Source organism: Nomascus leucogenys, chromosome 16 (genome assembly GCF_006542625.1).
Source record: "Nomascus leucogenys isolate Asia chromosome 16, Asia_NLE_v1, whole genome shotgun sequence".
NCBI classification, from domain to species: domain Eukaryota; kingdom Metazoa; phylum Chordata; class Mammalia; order Primates; family Hylobatidae; genus Nomascus; species Nomascus leucogenys.
Window position 1 is genome coordinate 50,718,832 of NC_044396.1, and position 19,143 is coordinate 50,737,974.

Consider the following 19,143-nt stretch of genomic DNA (forward strand, 5'->3'; position numbering starts at 1 on the left):
CTAAACTCAGACACCATTTCTCTAACTGGTGTTTCTGTTCTGGCTAAGCAGATCTTACTGTGTTCTAAAATACATCTCCCATTTTTGTGTCTTTGTTCATATTGTTCATACCATTTCTCCTCCCTAAAATGATCTGTTTCTTCTGTATGAGGTATCTGTGATTACCGTATCCATTCTTCTACTTTTACATTTCTTAATCATATAGGCTGTGCATCATGAATGTAACTTCCACATTGTATTGTAATTTTTTAACATTTTTGTCTTTCATTTCTCAAAAAATATAACTTCAGTTTTTTGTGTGTTTTTGGGGTGTGTGTGTGACCTTTCTACTAGTTTGTCAAAAATGTTTAGAGTAGAACAGGAGTCCTTTCTTTCTTACTGCTCTACACTCCTCTAGGACACTGTCTTTGTCTTTACAGTTGTTTGAAGTTGCGTTGTAAGTACTTCTGTTTTCCAACTTGACACAAAGGGAAGAGATCATGGAAGACTGCTCACTGACTTTATTTATTTATTTATTTATTTATTTATTTATTTATTTATTTATTTTGAGACAGAGTCTCACTCTATTGTCCAGACTGGATCACAGTGGTGCGATCTTGGCTCACTGTAATCCCTGTCTCCCGGGTTCAAGTGATTCTCCTGCCTCAGCCTCCCAAATAGCTGGGACTACAGGCGTGCCCCACCATGCCTGGCTAATTTTTGTATTTTTCGTATAGACGGGGTTTCACTATGTTGGCCAGGCTGGTCTTGAACTCCTGATCTCAAGTGATCCACCTGCCTCGGCCTCCCAAAGTGCTGGGATTACAGGCATGAGCCACCGTGCCTGGCCAGTTACTGACTTTAGAATCTAGGCTGCCCACCAGCAGGTATAAGGATCATCTTTAGATCAGGAACTCCAGTGCTAATAGACTGAAATTGAACCTTGTCTTTTAACATCTCCAGGGTTTTAATTTATCTTTAAAGACTACTAAAATTTCAATTTAATAATCTCAAAGGATCCTTCCCTTCTATGATTTTTAAAAATTTATACAATAATCTATCTGTGTCATAGAAAATCAATCACTATTTTTAAAATCCATCAGGAATTTCTTTTTAAATATTGTTTCTTTGTTTACTGGAAATGAATATAGTATAATATGCACATGTAAGCTATAGATATATGTCAACTAAAATTTGGTAATAAGATTGTCCACTGAGAGTTAAACTATGATTTAAATCAGGGGTCCCCAACCTCCAGCTGCAGACTGGTACCTGCCTTGGCCTGTTAGGAACTGGGCTGCACAGCAGTAGGTGAGTGAGCATTACAGCCTGAACTCTGCCTACTGTCAGATCAGCAGTGGTATTAGATTCTAATAGGAGCACAAACCCTATTGTGACCTGCACATGTGAGGGATCCAAGTTGCATGCTCCTTATGAGAATCTAACTAATGCCTGATGATCTGAGGCAGGACAGTTTAATCCTGAAACCATCCCACCTCTGCTCACCATCCATGGAAAAACTGTCTTCCATGAAACCAGTCCCTGGTGCCAAAAAGGTTGGGGACAGCTAATTTAAATCATAACAGATAAGACAAACAAAACTCCTTGAAGAGACAGAATGGTTTCTAGGCTTCCTGCCAAATAAGACTCTAATGAGGCCAAAGATAATTATCCTACCCCCCCAAAAAAAATTCAAATCAGAAGTTTGTTAGGTTAAATACACACATATTAACTTTAATATGTGTGTATTAAGTACTGGATACTAGGAGTCCAAAGGTAGTACCCTTTGGACTACTTTAAAATACATATATATTTCAGTAGGGTGAGATAGCTCACACCTATAATCCCAGGAATTTGGGAGGCCAAAGTGGGCAGAATACTTGAGCCCAGGAGTTCGAGACTAGCCTGGGCAACATGGGGAATCCTGTCTCCACGAAACAGACAGAAGTTAGCTGGATGTGGTGGCATGCATCTGTAGTCCCAGCTACTCAGGAGGCTGAGGTGGGAGGATAGGTGGAGCCCGGGAGGTAGAGGTTTCAGTGAGTGAGATCATGCCACTGCACTCTAGCTAGGGCAATACGGTGAGACCCTATCTCAAAAAATACATGGGCCGGGCACGGTGGCTCATGTCTGTAATCTCAGCACTTTGGGAGGCTGAGGCAGGCGGATCACTTGAGGTCAGGAGTTCGATACCAGCCTGATCAACATGGCGAAACTCTGTCTCTACTAATAATACAAAAATTAGCCAGGCATGGTGGCACACACCTGTAATCCCAGCTACCTGGGAGGCTGAGACACAAGAATCACTTGAAACCGAGAGGCAGAGGTTGCAGTGAGCCAGGTGCCACTGCACTCTAGCCTGGGTGACAGAGTGAGACTCCATCTCAAAAAAATAAAAAATAAAATATATACACACACACATATAATATACATATATAACACATACATATATATTTCAAATGAATATTGACAATATTTCAAAATAAATGTTTTAATCAATTTTTGTGGAAAAATAAAATTTTACCATCTTAACCATTAATTTTTGAAAGGTAATATTTGCACATAACCCAAATCTCAAAAGTCTCATAAACAGTATTCATCAAAAAGCAAGTCTCCATCCCAGTCCTGCCCCATCCATAGTTAGTTATCTTCTCTGGAGGCCAGTTTCTTGCTTATTTTTCCAGAGATACTCTGTTATAAGCATTAAGATATGTATATATGTTGTGTGTACATAGGTGTATTTTTCCAATAACTCTTTTTCTTGGACTTTAAATTGTTTCCAACTTGTTGACAGATATTTAGGATCTTTCCAATCTTTTACAATTTCAATGTTCTATGAATATTTTTACACATATGTTATTTCACACATGGTTAAATATTTCTGTAGAATAAATTCCTAGAAGTGCAATTGCTGGATCAAAGAATATATGGATTTTTATTTTAAATAGATATTGCTGTACTGGCATCTATGGAGATTGAGTACCAAATTACACTTTCATAACAATAAACATTATACTTAAAAGCCTGTTTTCCATACGCCTCAACACATCCTTTTGGAAAAATGGGACTTTGGAAAGTTACTTTTTCCTTTTTTCTTTTTTTGTTCTTTTAACCCAATGGTTCTTTTAGAGACAGGGAAGTCCCTTTTTACAAGAACCATGTTTTTCATCCTTTTGTCACTTAACAATAGAAATCATTTAGCAAATATCATGTTTTGTTAATGTGAGACATTATTAGCTGAAAGTTCTAAGGCTATTCTGTTGGGGAAATTAAGATTCACAAACACCTATTATAAATATTAAATTATTTCTATTTGCATTAAATTTTAAGGTAGATTTTAAAATCTACTGACATTCTGGATACAAAGTCTACTTAAAATTATTCTATCAAAAAAAAATTGAAACTCTGAAGCTCTTCATTTAGATAATCCTGTAACTGATATTTACAATGTGATAATCTCTTCAAGGAGTCCAGGGATCTTGTACTTACATATTTTATAGTGGAGCAAAAAGTCAAAGGATAAATGTTGAGTCAAGGAACAGAAGAAAACAAACCATGAGAAATAGTAACTACGAAGACAAAGATTCCTTTCTGAAAGGAAAATGCTTTGGAAATTTTGTTTTAAAACGACACTGGGGGGAATGAGGGGACGAGAGGGGAGGAAAGAAAAGAAGAGAGCAAACAGGAGGGGAGGGGAGGTTTATACCTTTAGAAATCAGTTAGAAACACACAGCAATTCTGGCCAATGTCAGAAAGCTGAAAGGTATGAAGACCACATCCTTCCCTTCGAGGCACAAGCACTGACCTGTAAAAGTTGTGTTGCAGTAGCTCTCTGCTCAGGATTCTTCACCAAACACTTTTTAACAAAATCGGTGAAATCATCGGACCAAAGTTCTGGCTTTCTGAATGTTGGTGGTGGATTTGTGGGAATCATAAAAATAGCCTAGTACAAATGAAATATCCAAAAGACAGTAAGAATCACAGTAGCACAATCAAATAAACAAATCTCTTTATCTGTCTTCTTATCAGACTCTAAATCTGAAAAACAAATTTAAGCTGTTCTAGGATTTCCAGTAAGACTGAAATTCAGGAAGCCAGTCCATCTGCTACTAATGTAATCATTTCCCATTAAATTTCCTCTATTTGAATTGTAGCTCATTGAGCACATCATTCTTTATTTTACCTATTACTTTTTTTTATCAGTCTCTAAAGAAGACTGCATTTCTGACCCACTAAGGACTTTCCCTAAACAGATATATTCCCAAATTTTGCTACTACATGCTAGACTTACTTCTTGTTTCAGTTTTATATAAGCATTGCTGCTTAAAATGGGTAGTAGGAGTCCAATTTGCTTTTGCAATCCAGAATATTTAAATAAAATTACTGCTATAATTTGAAATAATACTTGATAGAACCAAGATTTTCTCTTTTTAAATATGAGTCAAAATTTCAAATGAAAAATTTCAAAGGTAATATACTACTTTATTACTAATGATTCTGTACTTATAATTTAGTGGTAATGATAATACATTCAGACAGCTCAAAATTCAAAAGCCATTAAAAGAGTCCATCTCATCTCTCGCCTTCTAGATAGTCACCCTGGCCTGTTTTTGCTTTTAATCTGAGTATGTTTATGACCCAAGAAGTAGATTTAAAAAAACAAAAACCTGAAGACATTCTAAATATGAAATACAAAAGTCAGTTAGGGAGTTAATGTAGATGTCCCAACATGAGTAATAAAATGTTCAAACTAGAATAGTATCTACAGGAATGAAATGGAAGAAATGAAGCATGAGATACTTCAAAGGAGGAACCAAGAGTACCCACTAATAATATTATTTTGGAGAGGTGAAAAGGTGAAAAAAGGAAGCATGAAAAATTACTCCAGAATTCAAGAAATAAGAAATAGGTACCTTAAATTGCAAGGCACTCAGGTATTTTAATAATTCCCTATATCATTCTTTTGAATGCCCTCAGAATATGCAGCCATTTACTACAATGCATTATCATTGGTTTCTAACTTGGAAAGTGATCCAACGGACTTTCTGTGGACACAGCGGCAAAGACTCAGTATCCAAGTCTGTTGATTATAGGTTAAGAGTCAATCTTTTTACCAGTATATGCATCTTCTTTCAAAAAAGGTAAATTCTTTAATAGATTAGAATATTTTTATATACCTCACATCATGTTAAACATATTACATCTATGACAGTTTTTCAAAAGCAGTGTAGCCAGTATTACAAAACAATAAATATCTTTCAATCAAACAAATATTTATAAAGCATTTTTGTGTGTTCAGAACAATGCTATAATTTAGAGGTATCAAAACAAAGGGCCACAGGCCAAATAGTGCCAGTGGACCTATTTCGTTCCGACAAAATCAATCTCACATTGCCACAAGGTATGAATCTGCTGTAATTAGACTCATTTAAAGTAGAACATATGTTCTTCCTTTTCATGAGCCCTATCTAGCCTGGCTCAATTATCTACTTTATGTGATGGTCCCTTTAAATATCAGATCTTATAAACCTGGCTATTACAGATTTTAAAATAGGATACATATATCAGATTCCCAGAGCTCACAGTCAACTTGTGGAGAAAAAAACAACACATATGAAACAAATAGCAAACAACAGAGTGCCGGACAATGAAATTCTGCCTGCAAATAACCTAATTAATCTCAGAAAGCTCCACAGTTGAGGCAGAACCTAATAAGGCTTTAAAAAATGAGTAAAATGGGGTTAAAAGCAGCTGCTGGAAAAAGCACACAAAACCACCTGCTACTTCCAACTAGAGAATAAAAATAAATTTGAACTCTCATCTCTGCAAAACAGTTCAAAGGACTTACATAAGCCCCTATATAGACTGATCTCAAACTGCAGGTAAATTATACTAGATTGTCTAGATAAATATTGTTCATCTGCACTTCTGTTGTAAACTGGTGTATAACACAATGATTTATGTCCTTGAAGCCAATGCTCTCCTTTGAACTTTGAGGCAATGAGTTGCAGTCTTATCTTGAGATAATCTTAACATATAAGGCTCACCTTAGCAGTAGCTATTAGAAACCCAAGGATAAAAAGCTTAACTCTAACTCTTATTTACCCAGTACTCTCATAAAGTGAACCTAAAATGTCACATTCTACCCTAAAATATGCATTGAACAAGCATGAACACCGAGCATACAGTCCAAACAAGTAAGTCTTAGCGTATGATCTACACCAAAATGTCTCCAGGAAAACCACTATACCATTTATTTCCATTTTTTAAGGTTAGATCATCAATAACAGATTTTCTTGCCAGCCTTACTGTACTAATTTAACTAATTTAACCTAATAATGAACCACAGAGGATCCTCTTAAGAATCTCTAGGTTTTATATGAGTTGATTAGGTAATAGGCCCCTTCTATAGAAAGTTTTGGCAATCAGTGGCTCACTTTAGACTAACAATTCATTCCCCTGCCACCAACCAAATCACAGGGACATGCATTACAGCCATATAATTTATCTTATCTCTAACACCATTTTGATTGAAGAATGTTAGTAAAATAAATGACATGATTATCTTTGTGTTTGTTTCTACACAATGTGTTGCTTAACTACATACCAAACCTCTGATTATGTTTCTAAAAGAACTACTCTGATCACAAGTAGTTTAAGAAGCCAAGAAATCTAGGTGCTTCAAAACACCTAATTATCTTCATGCCTGAAATGTCATGCCTTAGACTGCAAGAGTACCCAGGAGATGTGGAAAGGGCTGAAAATGAGAAGCTACGATAACTGAACTTTATAATCTCAGTGGAATGAGTCAACACATGTCTGAATCTATAGCAGCTGAGTCTGTGAATGTATAGAAGTGATGGGCATGCCAGAATAACAAAGAAATTCATGCTATTATTTAAGAACCTCAGATACATGAGCAAAAGGTTATCTTCACAACAAATAAATGAGATAAAGGATGAGAAAACACTATAAAACTACAAAGAAGTAAACAAATATAGCTGTTTCCTGATAGCAAACATAATACACAGGTAACAAGCTAAATAAAATTTAAAAATAATTTCTGGAAAGGAAATAAAGTAATTACACTAATTTATAAAAGACAGTACAAATAAAAGCAAACAGAACAATGTGATGAGGCCAATACTGGACATGAGTCAGAAAAACTGGCTTGAGTCCTAAATCACTACCTGACTGTGTGGCTTTAGTATCATTTTGTTTTTTTTTCAAGTAAGGAGGTTGAACTGGATGTTTATCAGGTCCCTTAGTGGGTATAAAAAGACCCTGGCACTCTTTACCAGGTATTAAAAAACCCTGGCACTCCAACTGCCTAGCAATTGAAGGGTAAAATTATACTAAACGCATATTAAATTGCTAGTTAGAAACGGGGTGGAGAAGAGGAAAAAGAAGGAAGGACAGGAAAAGGCCTTTTGTATGTTAATATAAAAATGTGAATCTAGGCCGGGTGCGGTGACTCATACCTGTAATCCCAACACTTTGAGGGGCTGAGGCAGGTGGATCACCTGAGGCCAGGAGTTCGAGACCAGCCTGGCCAATATGGTGAAACCCTGTCTCTCTCAAAAAACAAAAATTAGCCAGGTGTGGTGGCAGGCACTTGTAATCCCAGCTACTCGGGTGGCTGAGGCACGAGAATTGCTTGAACCTGGGAGACGGAGGTTACAATGAGCCAGGATCACGCCATTGCACTACAGCCTGGGCAACAAGAGGGAAACTCCGTCTAAAAAAGAAAAAAATGTGAATCTAAATTTTTATCACCACTCCCTCAAAAGCAAATATGAAATATACAGAAATTTTGAAGAGAATAGTAAATCTAAAGTGAAACTTTCTCCTGCAATAAAGTTTCCACAGTAAGCACAGAGTTAAAATATTGGGAACATGAACTCACAATTCACTCCAGCTCCAGTAGCAATCATTAATCTGGCCAAGAAAGGCCAATGTGCCAGCCTAGAAACCAAATTAAGGGAGAGGGTGCAGCTGGTATTCTGGAAGTACAAAGCAAATAAGAGAACCAGCTCTAGACGGCACTGGGTACATAACAGCACCATTATTAGTAACTATCTGACCAATTTAACTACTCTATGCCTCTGTTCCCACATCTTAATATGGGAATGTTAGGGCTGTTCGGAACTTTAAATAGATTAATACATGTAAAACACTTAGAATAGTGCCTGCCACAATTGTAAATGCTCAATAATGTGAGCTATTATTAACCTAATTTTACGACTGAGGCTCACAAGAGTAAGCTAGCTTATTCAAGATCACACAGCTAGTAAAGTGAATATCAAAATTAGAACTCAAGTTTGACTCCTTAGCATATGCTACCTCACATTACCACTGTTTCCATCAAATTTCTGCTGCACATAATTTTATTTTAAGATAAAGGCTCTGTTATACACATTCAGTCTAGAAAAAAATGGAAAAGTATTTGTAACAAAGATGATTATAGTTTTACTGTCTCTAACAGTGGAAAACTGAATAACAAAAAAAAGCGAAACAATTAAGGTGCTAAGTAAACTATATATGAATAACATAAAATAACATATTGCCATAAAAACTGACAAATGTGTGAATTACAAAACCACGAAAAAAAGTTCTTAAAAAATAAAAATGAGGGAGTAAAACAGTAAAGAGTGCTTTCACATAAAAATGACTAGTACGCAGCAATGAAAACTAAAAGATGGTATAGAATCTTAAAAATTTAAACTGTCAATTCATAGCAGCAATTATGTACAAGATTGTACAAGTGTCTTTAAAATTTATTTTTACTATGATGGTTTTTAAATTTTTTTTTAACTTTTAAAACTTACAGCGTGAACCCGGGAGGCGGAGCTTGTAGTGAGCCAAGATTGCGCCACTGCACTCCAGCCTGGGTGACAGAGCGAGACTCTGTCTCAAAAAAAAAAAAAAAAAAAAAAAAAAAAAAATTATACTTGCAGCTAGGCATAGTGGCTCATACCTGTAGTCCCTGAGCTGAGAGGCCGAGGGAGGAGGATCGCTTGAGCCCAGGAGCTCAAAACAAGCCTAGGCAACACAATGAGATCCTGACTCTATTTTAAAAAAAAATATATATATATATATATATATTTAAAAGTATTTAAAAATTATACTTGCAATTGCAAAAGCTTCATTTGATACCACCCCTTAAGCTGTCACCTATTCCAGTCTGCCTCAAACCACCTCTTATTCATGCACTGTTTAAATCCCAATACAATCAATTGTAAATCTTAACCATCTTTCAAGACTGAAATATAATATCCCTTTAATACAATTCAACAATATCATAAAACACAGCTGTAGAGAAAAGCAAAAGTGAACAAAAGCCAACACTTAAAGAACTTTATCATAAATTTCACTCTCTCAGATAGAAGTCCTATGATCAGTTCAAATGACTTTTGTAAGCATATAAATGTATCCATACCTGCAATATATTAACTTCTTCAAGAAATTTAGAGTCTAATGGAATATAAAAATGTATATCAGATCATTTTAATAAAATAGTGTTAAGTGCTCAAATACATGTGAGCAATAGGTATTACAAAGGATGATTTAGCCCAAATGGGTATGTGAGCTAAATGGGTATGGGAAGATGAGATTTCAGCTGAGTCATAAAGAATGAGTGAGTCAGTGAAGCATAGAAAGGAGACCAGCATCTTCTCAGTTGTGAAGTCTGAAGCCTCATGGAGCTGTGAGAGAAACTGACTTATTTCAGATGTAGGGCAGGGAAATTACGAGGTGAGCCAAAGGCATCTTGTTGCCCATAAAGAAAGAAATCACTCAAATACTAACTGGATCACATCAGAAGTTCAGCACTTGTAGAACTTAGTATCAGCCATAAAAGAGTCTGATTTAACTGATCCGGGGTGACGACAAGGCACAATATTTTCTTACATCTCCCAAGCAATTCTAATATGTGAGTAACATGGAGAACCACTATTCTAAAATATAAAATATAAGACAAGTGTTATCACTCTTTAATATCTCAACTTCAGAACTTTCCATATTTTAATATTGTACTCTGATTAGTTATAAACTCATTCTAAATACCCTGGGTAACATGGAAACTACTTGAAGGCAAGAGTGTCTTCTATTGTCTGAATGTTTGTGTCTCTTGCAAAATTCTTATGTTCAAAGTAAATCACCAATGTGATGGTATTAGAAGGTAGGGCCTTTGGGAGGCAATTAGGTCTTGAGGGCTCCACCTTTGTGAATGGAATTAATGACCTCATAAACAAGTCCCCACAGAACCATCTAATCCCTTCTGCCAAATAAGGACACAAAGAAGGTGCCTTCTATGAGGAACAAGCCCTAACTAGACACCAAATCTGCTAGCACCTAGATCTTGAACTTCCAAGCCTCCAGAACTGTGAGCAATGCATATCTTTTGTACATAAATTACCCAGTCTAAGGTATTTTGTTATAGCAACCCAAATAGACTATACAATCACTTGTTTTGTATGTCAACTGTCAACTTTACTGTGGAGAAGGCATAGTACTTCTCCACAGTAAAATCGAAATTTATATTGAGAGTGTTGATATAAAGACATCCAGTTAAGTATGGTGATTGAACATACCGATTTCTCAACTCCTTCCCCAAAATCCTGCTAAAGTACAGTAAGAATTTTAAAAAGGCTTAACCTCCAAAGAGAGAAGGGCAATAGAAAATAAGAGATAGCAATAAAATTTTGGAAATAGAAACAGATGAAAGAGTCATAACTGACTCAAAAGATCTGAGACATCAGTAAAAAGCACATCAATTCCCTCCAAATAACTGGGAAAAAAAAAAGCCTAAGAACTTGGAAGTACCAAATATATCTAAAGGTAGTGGACATCTGTAACAAGGAGCACACCTGGTATCAAGATCTTGGCTTCTAAAATGCCAATCCCCAGTAAAAGAAACCTATGCTCCTTGAGGAAACGACTAATTTCAAAGGTCAAAATAGGAAAATCACAAGGTTAGCTTTGGGTATCTTGCTAGGTCAGAAGGTAAGGAAACACTCAAAGATTAATGGTATTATGTCAAAAGGACATACAAATAACCAAATTTAGGATAATTTGAGCATCAAAACAATAATAGTAATAATGACTATAACTGATTATAACAAATTGAAAAAAATTAGTCTACAGTGATTTTTATTTTATTTATTTATTTATTTATTTTGCTCTTAAAATGGGACTTTTTCTTTTTCTTTTTTTTCTTTTTTCTTTTTTTTATTATTATACTTTAGGTTTTAAGGTACATGTGCACAATGTGCAGGTTTGTTACATATGTATCCATGTGCCATGTTGTTTTGCTGCACCCATTTATTTTTGAGATGGAGTCTCGCTGTCACCCATCCAGGCTGGAGTGCAGTGACACGATCTAGGCTCACTGTAACTTCTACCTCCCGGGTTCAAGCGATTCTCATGGCTCAGCCTCCCAAGTAGCTGGGATTACGTGTGCCCGCCACCATGCCTGGCTATTTTTCACATTTTTAGTAGAGACAAGGTTTCACCATACTGGCCAGGCTAATCTTGAACTCGTGACCTCAAGTGATCTGCCCACCTTGGCCTCCCAAAATGCTGGGATTACAGGTGTTAGCCACCGCACCTGGCCTACAACAACATTTTTCAAAGAGTTTAAGAAAAGCTGTTCTTTATAGAAAAATTCTAAAAATACACAGTAACTGAAATAGAGTATCAACATATTGCACCCTCAATGTAATTTAATGATCAATTCAGGCAAGGAACACCAATGGATACTTGAGTTTGGATATCTGTCCCCTCCAAATCTCCTGTTGAAATGTTGTCCTCAATGCTGGAAGTGGGGCCTGGAAAGGAAGGGAAGAAGGAAGGGAAGGAAGAAAGGAAGGAAGAAGGGAAGAAGGGAAAGGAAGGGAAGGAAGAAGGGAAGGAAGAAGGGAAGGAAGAAAGGAAGGAAGAAGGGAAGAAGGGAAGGGAAGGAGGGAAAGATGATATAGAGAGATAGAATGAATAACGCCCCCACCCTCCAAGATGTCTACGTTCTAATCCCCGGACTTGTGAATATGTTACTTTACATGGCAAGAAGGATTTTGAAGATAAGATTAAGTTAAAAGTCTTGAGGTGGAGAGATTATCCTAAATTATCTAGGCAGGCCAAATGTAATCAGAAGGGTCCTAAAAAGTGGAAGAGGGAGCCAGGAGAGTCAGAGGGAGATGTGAGTTTGGAAGAATAGTCTGCTTTGAAGCAGTCTTCAAATAATGCTGCTTTGAAGATAAAGGAAGACGGCCATGAGCCAAAGAAAGTGGGCAGCCTTTAGAAGCTTGAAAAAGCAAGGAAACAAATTCTCTCTGAGATACTCTAGGATAAAAAAGCATCCCTGCCACCACTTCAGATGTAGCCTAGTGAGATCTGTGTTAGACACTGTATTTTGGAAAGCTACAAAATAATCTCCTTTGACTCCATGTCCCATATCCAGGGCACACTGATAAAAGGCGTGGGCTCCCAAAGCCTTCAGCAACTCTGTCCCTATGGCCCTGCAGGCTTCAGCCCCTGAGGCTGCTCTCATGGGCTGGCATTGGGTGCCTATGGGTTTTCCAAGTGCATGGTGCCAGCTATTGGTAGCTCTATCTGGAGTCTGGAGGATGGTGGCCCTCTTCTCACAGCTCCACCAGGCAGTACTCCAGTGAAGACTCTAACCCCATATTTCCCCTCTGCATTGCCCTAGTAGAGGTTCTCCATGAAAGCTACAGCCCTACAGCAGACTTCTGCCTGGACATTCAGGCTTTTCCATATCTCCTCTAAAATCTAGACTGGGGTTCCCAAGTCTCAACTGTTGCCTTCCTTTTAGTTATGAAAATGGCTGCAGCTGGCTTGAACTGCTGCCCTGAAAATCAGCTTTTCTTTTCTACCACATGGCTGGGCTGCAAATTTTTCAACTTTTATGTTCTGTTTCCCATTTAAATACAAGTTTGAGTTTTACATCATTTCTTTGCTCATGCATATGGGTACAGGTTGTTAGAAGCAGCCAGGTCACCTCTTGAACACTTTACTGCTTAGAAATTTCTTCTGCCAGATACCCTAAATCATCAGTCTCAAGTTCAAAGATCCACAGATCCCCAGGGCAGGGGTACAATGCCACTAGGATCTTTGCTAATGCATAACAAAAGTGACATTTGCTCCAGTTCCCAGTAAGTTCCTTACCTCCATCCGAGACCTGATCAGCATGGATTTCATTGTCCATATCACTATCAACATTTTGGTCACAATTTAACAGGTCTCTAGGAAGTTCCAAACTTTCCCTCATTTTCCTGTCTTCTTATGAGCCCTCCATACTCTTCCAGCCTCTGCCTGTTACCCACTTTCAAAGCTGCTTCCACATTTTCAGGTATCTTTATAGCAATGCCCTGCTCCTTGGCACTGATTTTCTGTATTGGTCTATTCTCACACTGCAATAAAGAAATATCTGAGACTGGGTAATTTATAAAGAAAAGAAGTTTAATTGGCTCATGGTTCTGCAGGCTGTATAGGAAGCATAGCAGCTTCTGTTCCAGGGAGACCTCAGGAAACTTACAATCATGGTGGAAGGTGAAGGGAAAGCAAGCACATCATTTTTTTTTTTTTTTTTTTTTTTTGAGGCAGAGTTTCGCTCTTGTCACCCAGGCTGGAGTGCAGTGGCATGATCTCGGCTCACTGCAACATCCGCCTGCCCATTTACGGTGATAACAACTTCTTCCTCTCTTACTTCCTCCCTCTCTCTTCCCCCTGCCCCCAGCTATCCGTCTATACTAGTTTTCTATTTCTGCTGTAGTAAGTTATCACAAACGTAGTGGTTTATACAACACAAGTTTATTATCTTACAGCTCTTTAGGTTAGAAGTACAATATGGCTTGGCTCTGTGTCCCCACTTAAATCTCCTGTCAAATTGTAATCCCCAATGTTGGAGGTGGGGCCTGATGGGAGGTGATTGGATCATGGGGGTGGAGTTCTCACGAATGGTTTAGTATCATCCCCTTGGTGCTGTTCTCATGATAGTGAGTTATCGTAAGATGTGGTTGTTTTAAAAGTGTGTAGCACCTTCCCCCTTTCTCTCTTCCTTCTGCTCTGGCCATGAAAGATATGTTTGTGGCCGGGTGCAGTAGCTCATGCCTGTAATCCCAGCACTTTGGGAGGCTGAGGCAGGCAGATCACCTGAGGTCAGGAGTTTGAGGCCAGCTTGGCCAACATGGCAAAACCCCATCTCTGCCACAAATACAAAAATTAGCCAGGTATGGTAGTGGGTGCCTGTAATCCCAGCTACTTGGGAGGCTGAGACAAGAGAACTGCTTGAAGAAGCTGTTATCTCCATAAATGGGCAGTATCAGGCTAGTATGATACTGCTGTAGTGCCATCAGTATGTGGTCTCTACCTTCCAGTTTACCTCATGGTTTAAGATGGGTGGTTGAACATTACCACACACTGACTCCAGAACTCAAAAAAAAGGGGAAGGGAATGGCAATATAGAGTATTAATCAGATCTCTTTACCCAGCCTCCCTAGAAGTCCAACACAACATTTCTCTTTTGCAGTGTTCTGAACACTTTTGAAGCTCTTTACCAAGAGGCTGCAAAAGCCCATGGAATTTCCAGAGATAGAAATGTCTTTGTTATGACAAGGAGTTGACTCATGCCATGCCCCTAGATAGCTTCAGGATACAGGATGGTCAGCAGAAAGAATAAGCATGTAATTAGCAGGTTAGTATATTTAGCTTCTGGCCTCTGGTGAGTGGATACTAAAGACTGAGCTCAAACAAATGGCCAAAGATTTAATCAATCATTACTACTTAATGAAACCCCAGTAAAAACTCTGTACATCTAGGTTTAGCAGAGCCTCCTGGTTGGCAAACACATTCACATGTCCTGATTCTACAAAACGAATTCACACAGGCTCTGTGTTCCCTCTGAGACATTATCATATGGGTCTCTTCATTTGACTGGTCCTCCTGATTAGCATCCTTTATAATAAACCTGTTATTCTAAGTATAGTTCTTTCCTGAATTCTGCCAGTCATTCTAGCATGTTATCAAACCTGAGGGGATCAAAGGAACTGCTGAATGTATAGCCATTTAGTCAGAAGTATGGGTAAACTAGGGACCAATGAAGTGTAGCTGGTATCTGAAGAGTGGTCATGTTGGGGATCATGCCCTTGAACTTGTGGGGTCTGAGCTAACTCTGGATGTAGCAGCAGAACAGAACCACAGTACATTCAATTTGTGTTGAAATAGAATACTGTAACTCAGGTGGTATTCAAATGTATTTTCACTGTTTTTCAAATATAGCAAAATAGTGAAATTGATAAGCAAGTGATACAAGAAGCACTTTTTAGACAAAGGTGAAAAATACTGTTTCTCTAACAGCTTTTCTCTACAGTTGTGGTTCTCGAGGTGCTCATGAACTCCTTCACAGGGCCCTTTCAGGGATCTACCAAGTCAAATCTTTTTTTCAAAAAAACACTAAGCCATTCTTTTCCTTTTTCTCTCAATTGACATTTGCACTACAGGTACAAAAGCAATGACAGATAAAATTGCTGCTCCCTAGCACCAATGAAGACAGTGGAACAAAACTGTAATCATTGTATTCTTCATTGTCATGCATTCACAATTTTTTTGAATTTGTGAATTCACAAAAAAGACACTTTTGATTAAGAAAATCCTTGATTTAAAAAAATACTCTTTTTAGCATCTTTTTAGCATTTTGTAGTGAAATGAGAAATATGCATAAACTATACCTGCTACATAATGAAGTATAATGGTTGTCTCAAGGAAAATTATCTGTGATTAAACTGCATGCTGAACTACAGCTTTTTTCATGAATCATCTTTTTCATTTGAAAGAAAAACTGAGAGATAAACTTCGATTATTCAGATTTGGATATTCGGCAGACATTTTCTCAAAAATCAATCAACTGAACCTATGACATCATGGAAACACAGATGGTTTTTGATAACAATTATAAAATTTAAGCTTTCACTTGAAAAGTCAAATTTTCAAAAGCTTCTATCTGCCACCATGAACTTAACAGTTTTCTAGTATTTAGAAACTTTTCTGATTTTTCCAAATGACAAATACATGACATTACCCATTCACATATGAATAAAGATCCATTCCAAGTACAAGATAGAGAAATAGATTTTAATGTAACAAAATAGAAAAACTCACTACTATGGTTTCAGATTCTAATAATGGAATTAATCTTTAGAAAACTATCACTGTTGAATTTTGGTGTAGTATCAAAGGAAGAATATCATAATTACCAGAAAAAAAATGATTAGAATATTGCTCCATCTTAATCACATATCACATATGTGTTAGACCAGATTTTTTTCATACATTTCCATTGAAATAATGTGTTACAACACTCACAAATAAAAAAAAAATTCAACTATCTTCTATTAAGCTATCCACTCATTATTTTTGTGAAAATAGTAATTGATTCATATAAATAAAAGCTCTTGAATCCTCAATTCTTCAAAGTGAAAAGGACTGCTCAGGCCAAAAAGCCTGAAAACCACTATTCTATAGTGAATGCAAACCAGGGAAACTAACAGGAATATTTTCTCCTGTTTGACACATGCTCACCAGCAACAGTACCACAAACTTGTTTCATTTTATATTATGTCCTTCTAATTTGTTTACTTTTTTACATATTTGAAATTTTAACACAGATAAAATTTGGTATATGGTTTATTTTTTCTAAGTAACTGTATTTTAATATGCCTGAAAAAATAATGAAGAGACATGGTTCACAAGACATCAAAAGAGCATCCAGAGAAATGAAATTGGTAATGTGTCTTCATTCTGTCCAAGAAGAGGATGCCCTGGACCACTAAAGGATATACCTGGTCCTTGCAATAGATAAATTCAAGTGGTAGACACTAATGAGCATAGCTTGATGCAGCAGTCAATAAGATCATCCAACTAATCACCTTATTCTAGTAACCATTTTCACCTCACAGCCTTCTGGTCAAAATTTGGATTCCCATGTAAAACTGACTTCAGAAGAGAATATGGTGATGAATATCTGTTTACTTGAGGGTTAAATACCTATTTTTAAAGTAATAAATTGGAATTTTGATTTGTATACCAGTGAACTTGGTTAATTTAAGTCCATCCTATGAGACAGTTCCATATTTATTACATTGGCAGATCGGTCTTTGAATAATAAATGCTGCTCTGTGATCTTGTCTGGGTAGCCAACTGATCTTTCTTAGAAAATACACAACCACACCCCTTCTGCAAGCATTATGCTCATACTACATCACTGATTACCTAAATTTCCGCCCTGACAAAGAAGAGGGCTCTGCCAATAACAAAGCATATTAAGTTATATATTTCAGAATAATGGAATAAGAGTGAAACTTTACTAAGAATAGTGAATAAAATAATATTTTAAATGTTAAATAAGTTTTGAGATAAGGCCTTTTAATGTTTAATTTTAGAATAATTCTAGGCATTTTAACAGCATAATAACTCCTCAAAAAAAGAAGTGTATGGTTTGGATGCCACTTTAAGCCATGAAATTTTTATCTCAGCTATTTAAATAAAGTATCTCATCTGAAATATGGTACAATGTATACTTTACACTGCATTCTCTATAACAATAAATAATGGATCATAAACATTTACATATTATAAAAAGAACAAAATGAAAGGTAAGACTATGTGGAAAAAATACTAGAACAACTACTAGAAGTTTGGGAAAAATAAGAAGACAGTACAAAAACATCAATAAAACAGACTGAAAAATAAAGCTGATGAACTAATTGCCTTGAATGTATCAGAAAACTTAAGGGAAGACAAAATATTAGAAATCAGTGGCCAGGCACAGTGGCTCCGCCTGTAATCCCAGCACTTTGGGAGGCCGAGGTGGATGGATCATGAGGTCAGGAGATCGAGACCATCCTGGCTAACACAGTGAAACCCCATCTCTACTAAAAATACAAAAAATTAACCGGGCGTGGTGGCGGGCACCTGTAGTCCCAGCTACTCGGGAGGCTGAGGCAGGAGAATGGCATGAATCCGGGAGGCAGAGCTTGCAGTGAGCCGAGATCAGAGATCGTGCCACTGCACTCCAGCCTGGGTGACAGAGCGAGACTCTGTCTCAAAAAAAAAGAAATAATTGACATAGATAAACTAATTGCATGTATTATCAATTTCAGAAGTATGAAAAAATTAAGACTCTGGAAGAAAACTTTCATAGTAACTTATCTTAGGAATAAAACAGAAAATGAATCAGAGCTTTAAAAGCCAGAAAGAAGAACCAATACCCCCATCCAAAGGAACTATCTGGAATGTACCAAAATGCTTCAAAACAGAAAAAAAACATATGATTACAAAATAGGAAAAAAGGAAATAATGAACAAAAGATTCATGTAATGTAACTTAGTATAATTTGACCATAAGATTAGGGAAATAAATTAATACTAGTCATTAGAAGCCTTTGTATCATCTGGTAAAAGAGTTCCAAGGACAAGAAGTTCAACACCATGAAGTACTATTAAAAGATCAGAATATTATATGCAATACTGCCTAGCTTCATTTTACTAAAGTGCAACAATAATTCAATTCAATCCAAAGTACATCAATAGCATCCACTGATTTTCTTTCTATTCTATTCCCACCTCTGACTCCTAAAACAGTGCAGCACACACGTCTTAGCTCTATCCCAATGCCCCCATCACCATATGCCACTCTTGCAATAGCTCTGTCTTGTCTATCCCTAGCCTGGTGCAGTCTGTCCTAATGAGGAAAAGCAGGGAAGATGCCTGCATAGGCTCAGGACCATTTAAATGGGGAATCCTGGGATCCTGGGTATGCAGAGCATGATCTAGGAGGGAAAACTATGGGCTCTAGCACAGGGATGTAGCATGGCCCATGCAGGGCATGATCTTTGGGCAAAGGCTCCAGTTACCCGGGCCTAGTGTCTATAATTGACATACTATCCTCAAAATTATCATTTAGCATAAAATCATCCTGATTCGAGTTAAAATATTATGTCACACTTTACAACAAAAGTGCAAAGACTAAGTTGTTATAGAATCTGTGAAAGTTAATCAAGTAATCAAAACATAGTAAAATATAAAAATGCTCATTATAAAGAACACATCATTCAAAATCCAGTCATATCTAATAGAGACTACAAAATTTAAG

At 37.0% G+C, this 19,143-nt stretch overlaps 1 protein-coding gene across 1 annotated transcript in view; it reads right to left on the minus strand.

The window, feature by feature from the left end:
• STK3 (serine/threonine kinase 3) overlaps positions 1-19,143 on the minus strand; it is a 359,556-nt gene that overhangs the window by 151,073 nt on the left and 189,340 nt on the right. Inside the window, exon 7 of the mRNA XM_030795127.1 lies at positions 3,785-3,922. Coding sequence (XP_030650987.1) covers positions 3,785-3,922 — 138 coding nt within the window. The remainder of the gene's footprint in view (positions 1-3,784; positions 3,923-19,143) is intronic.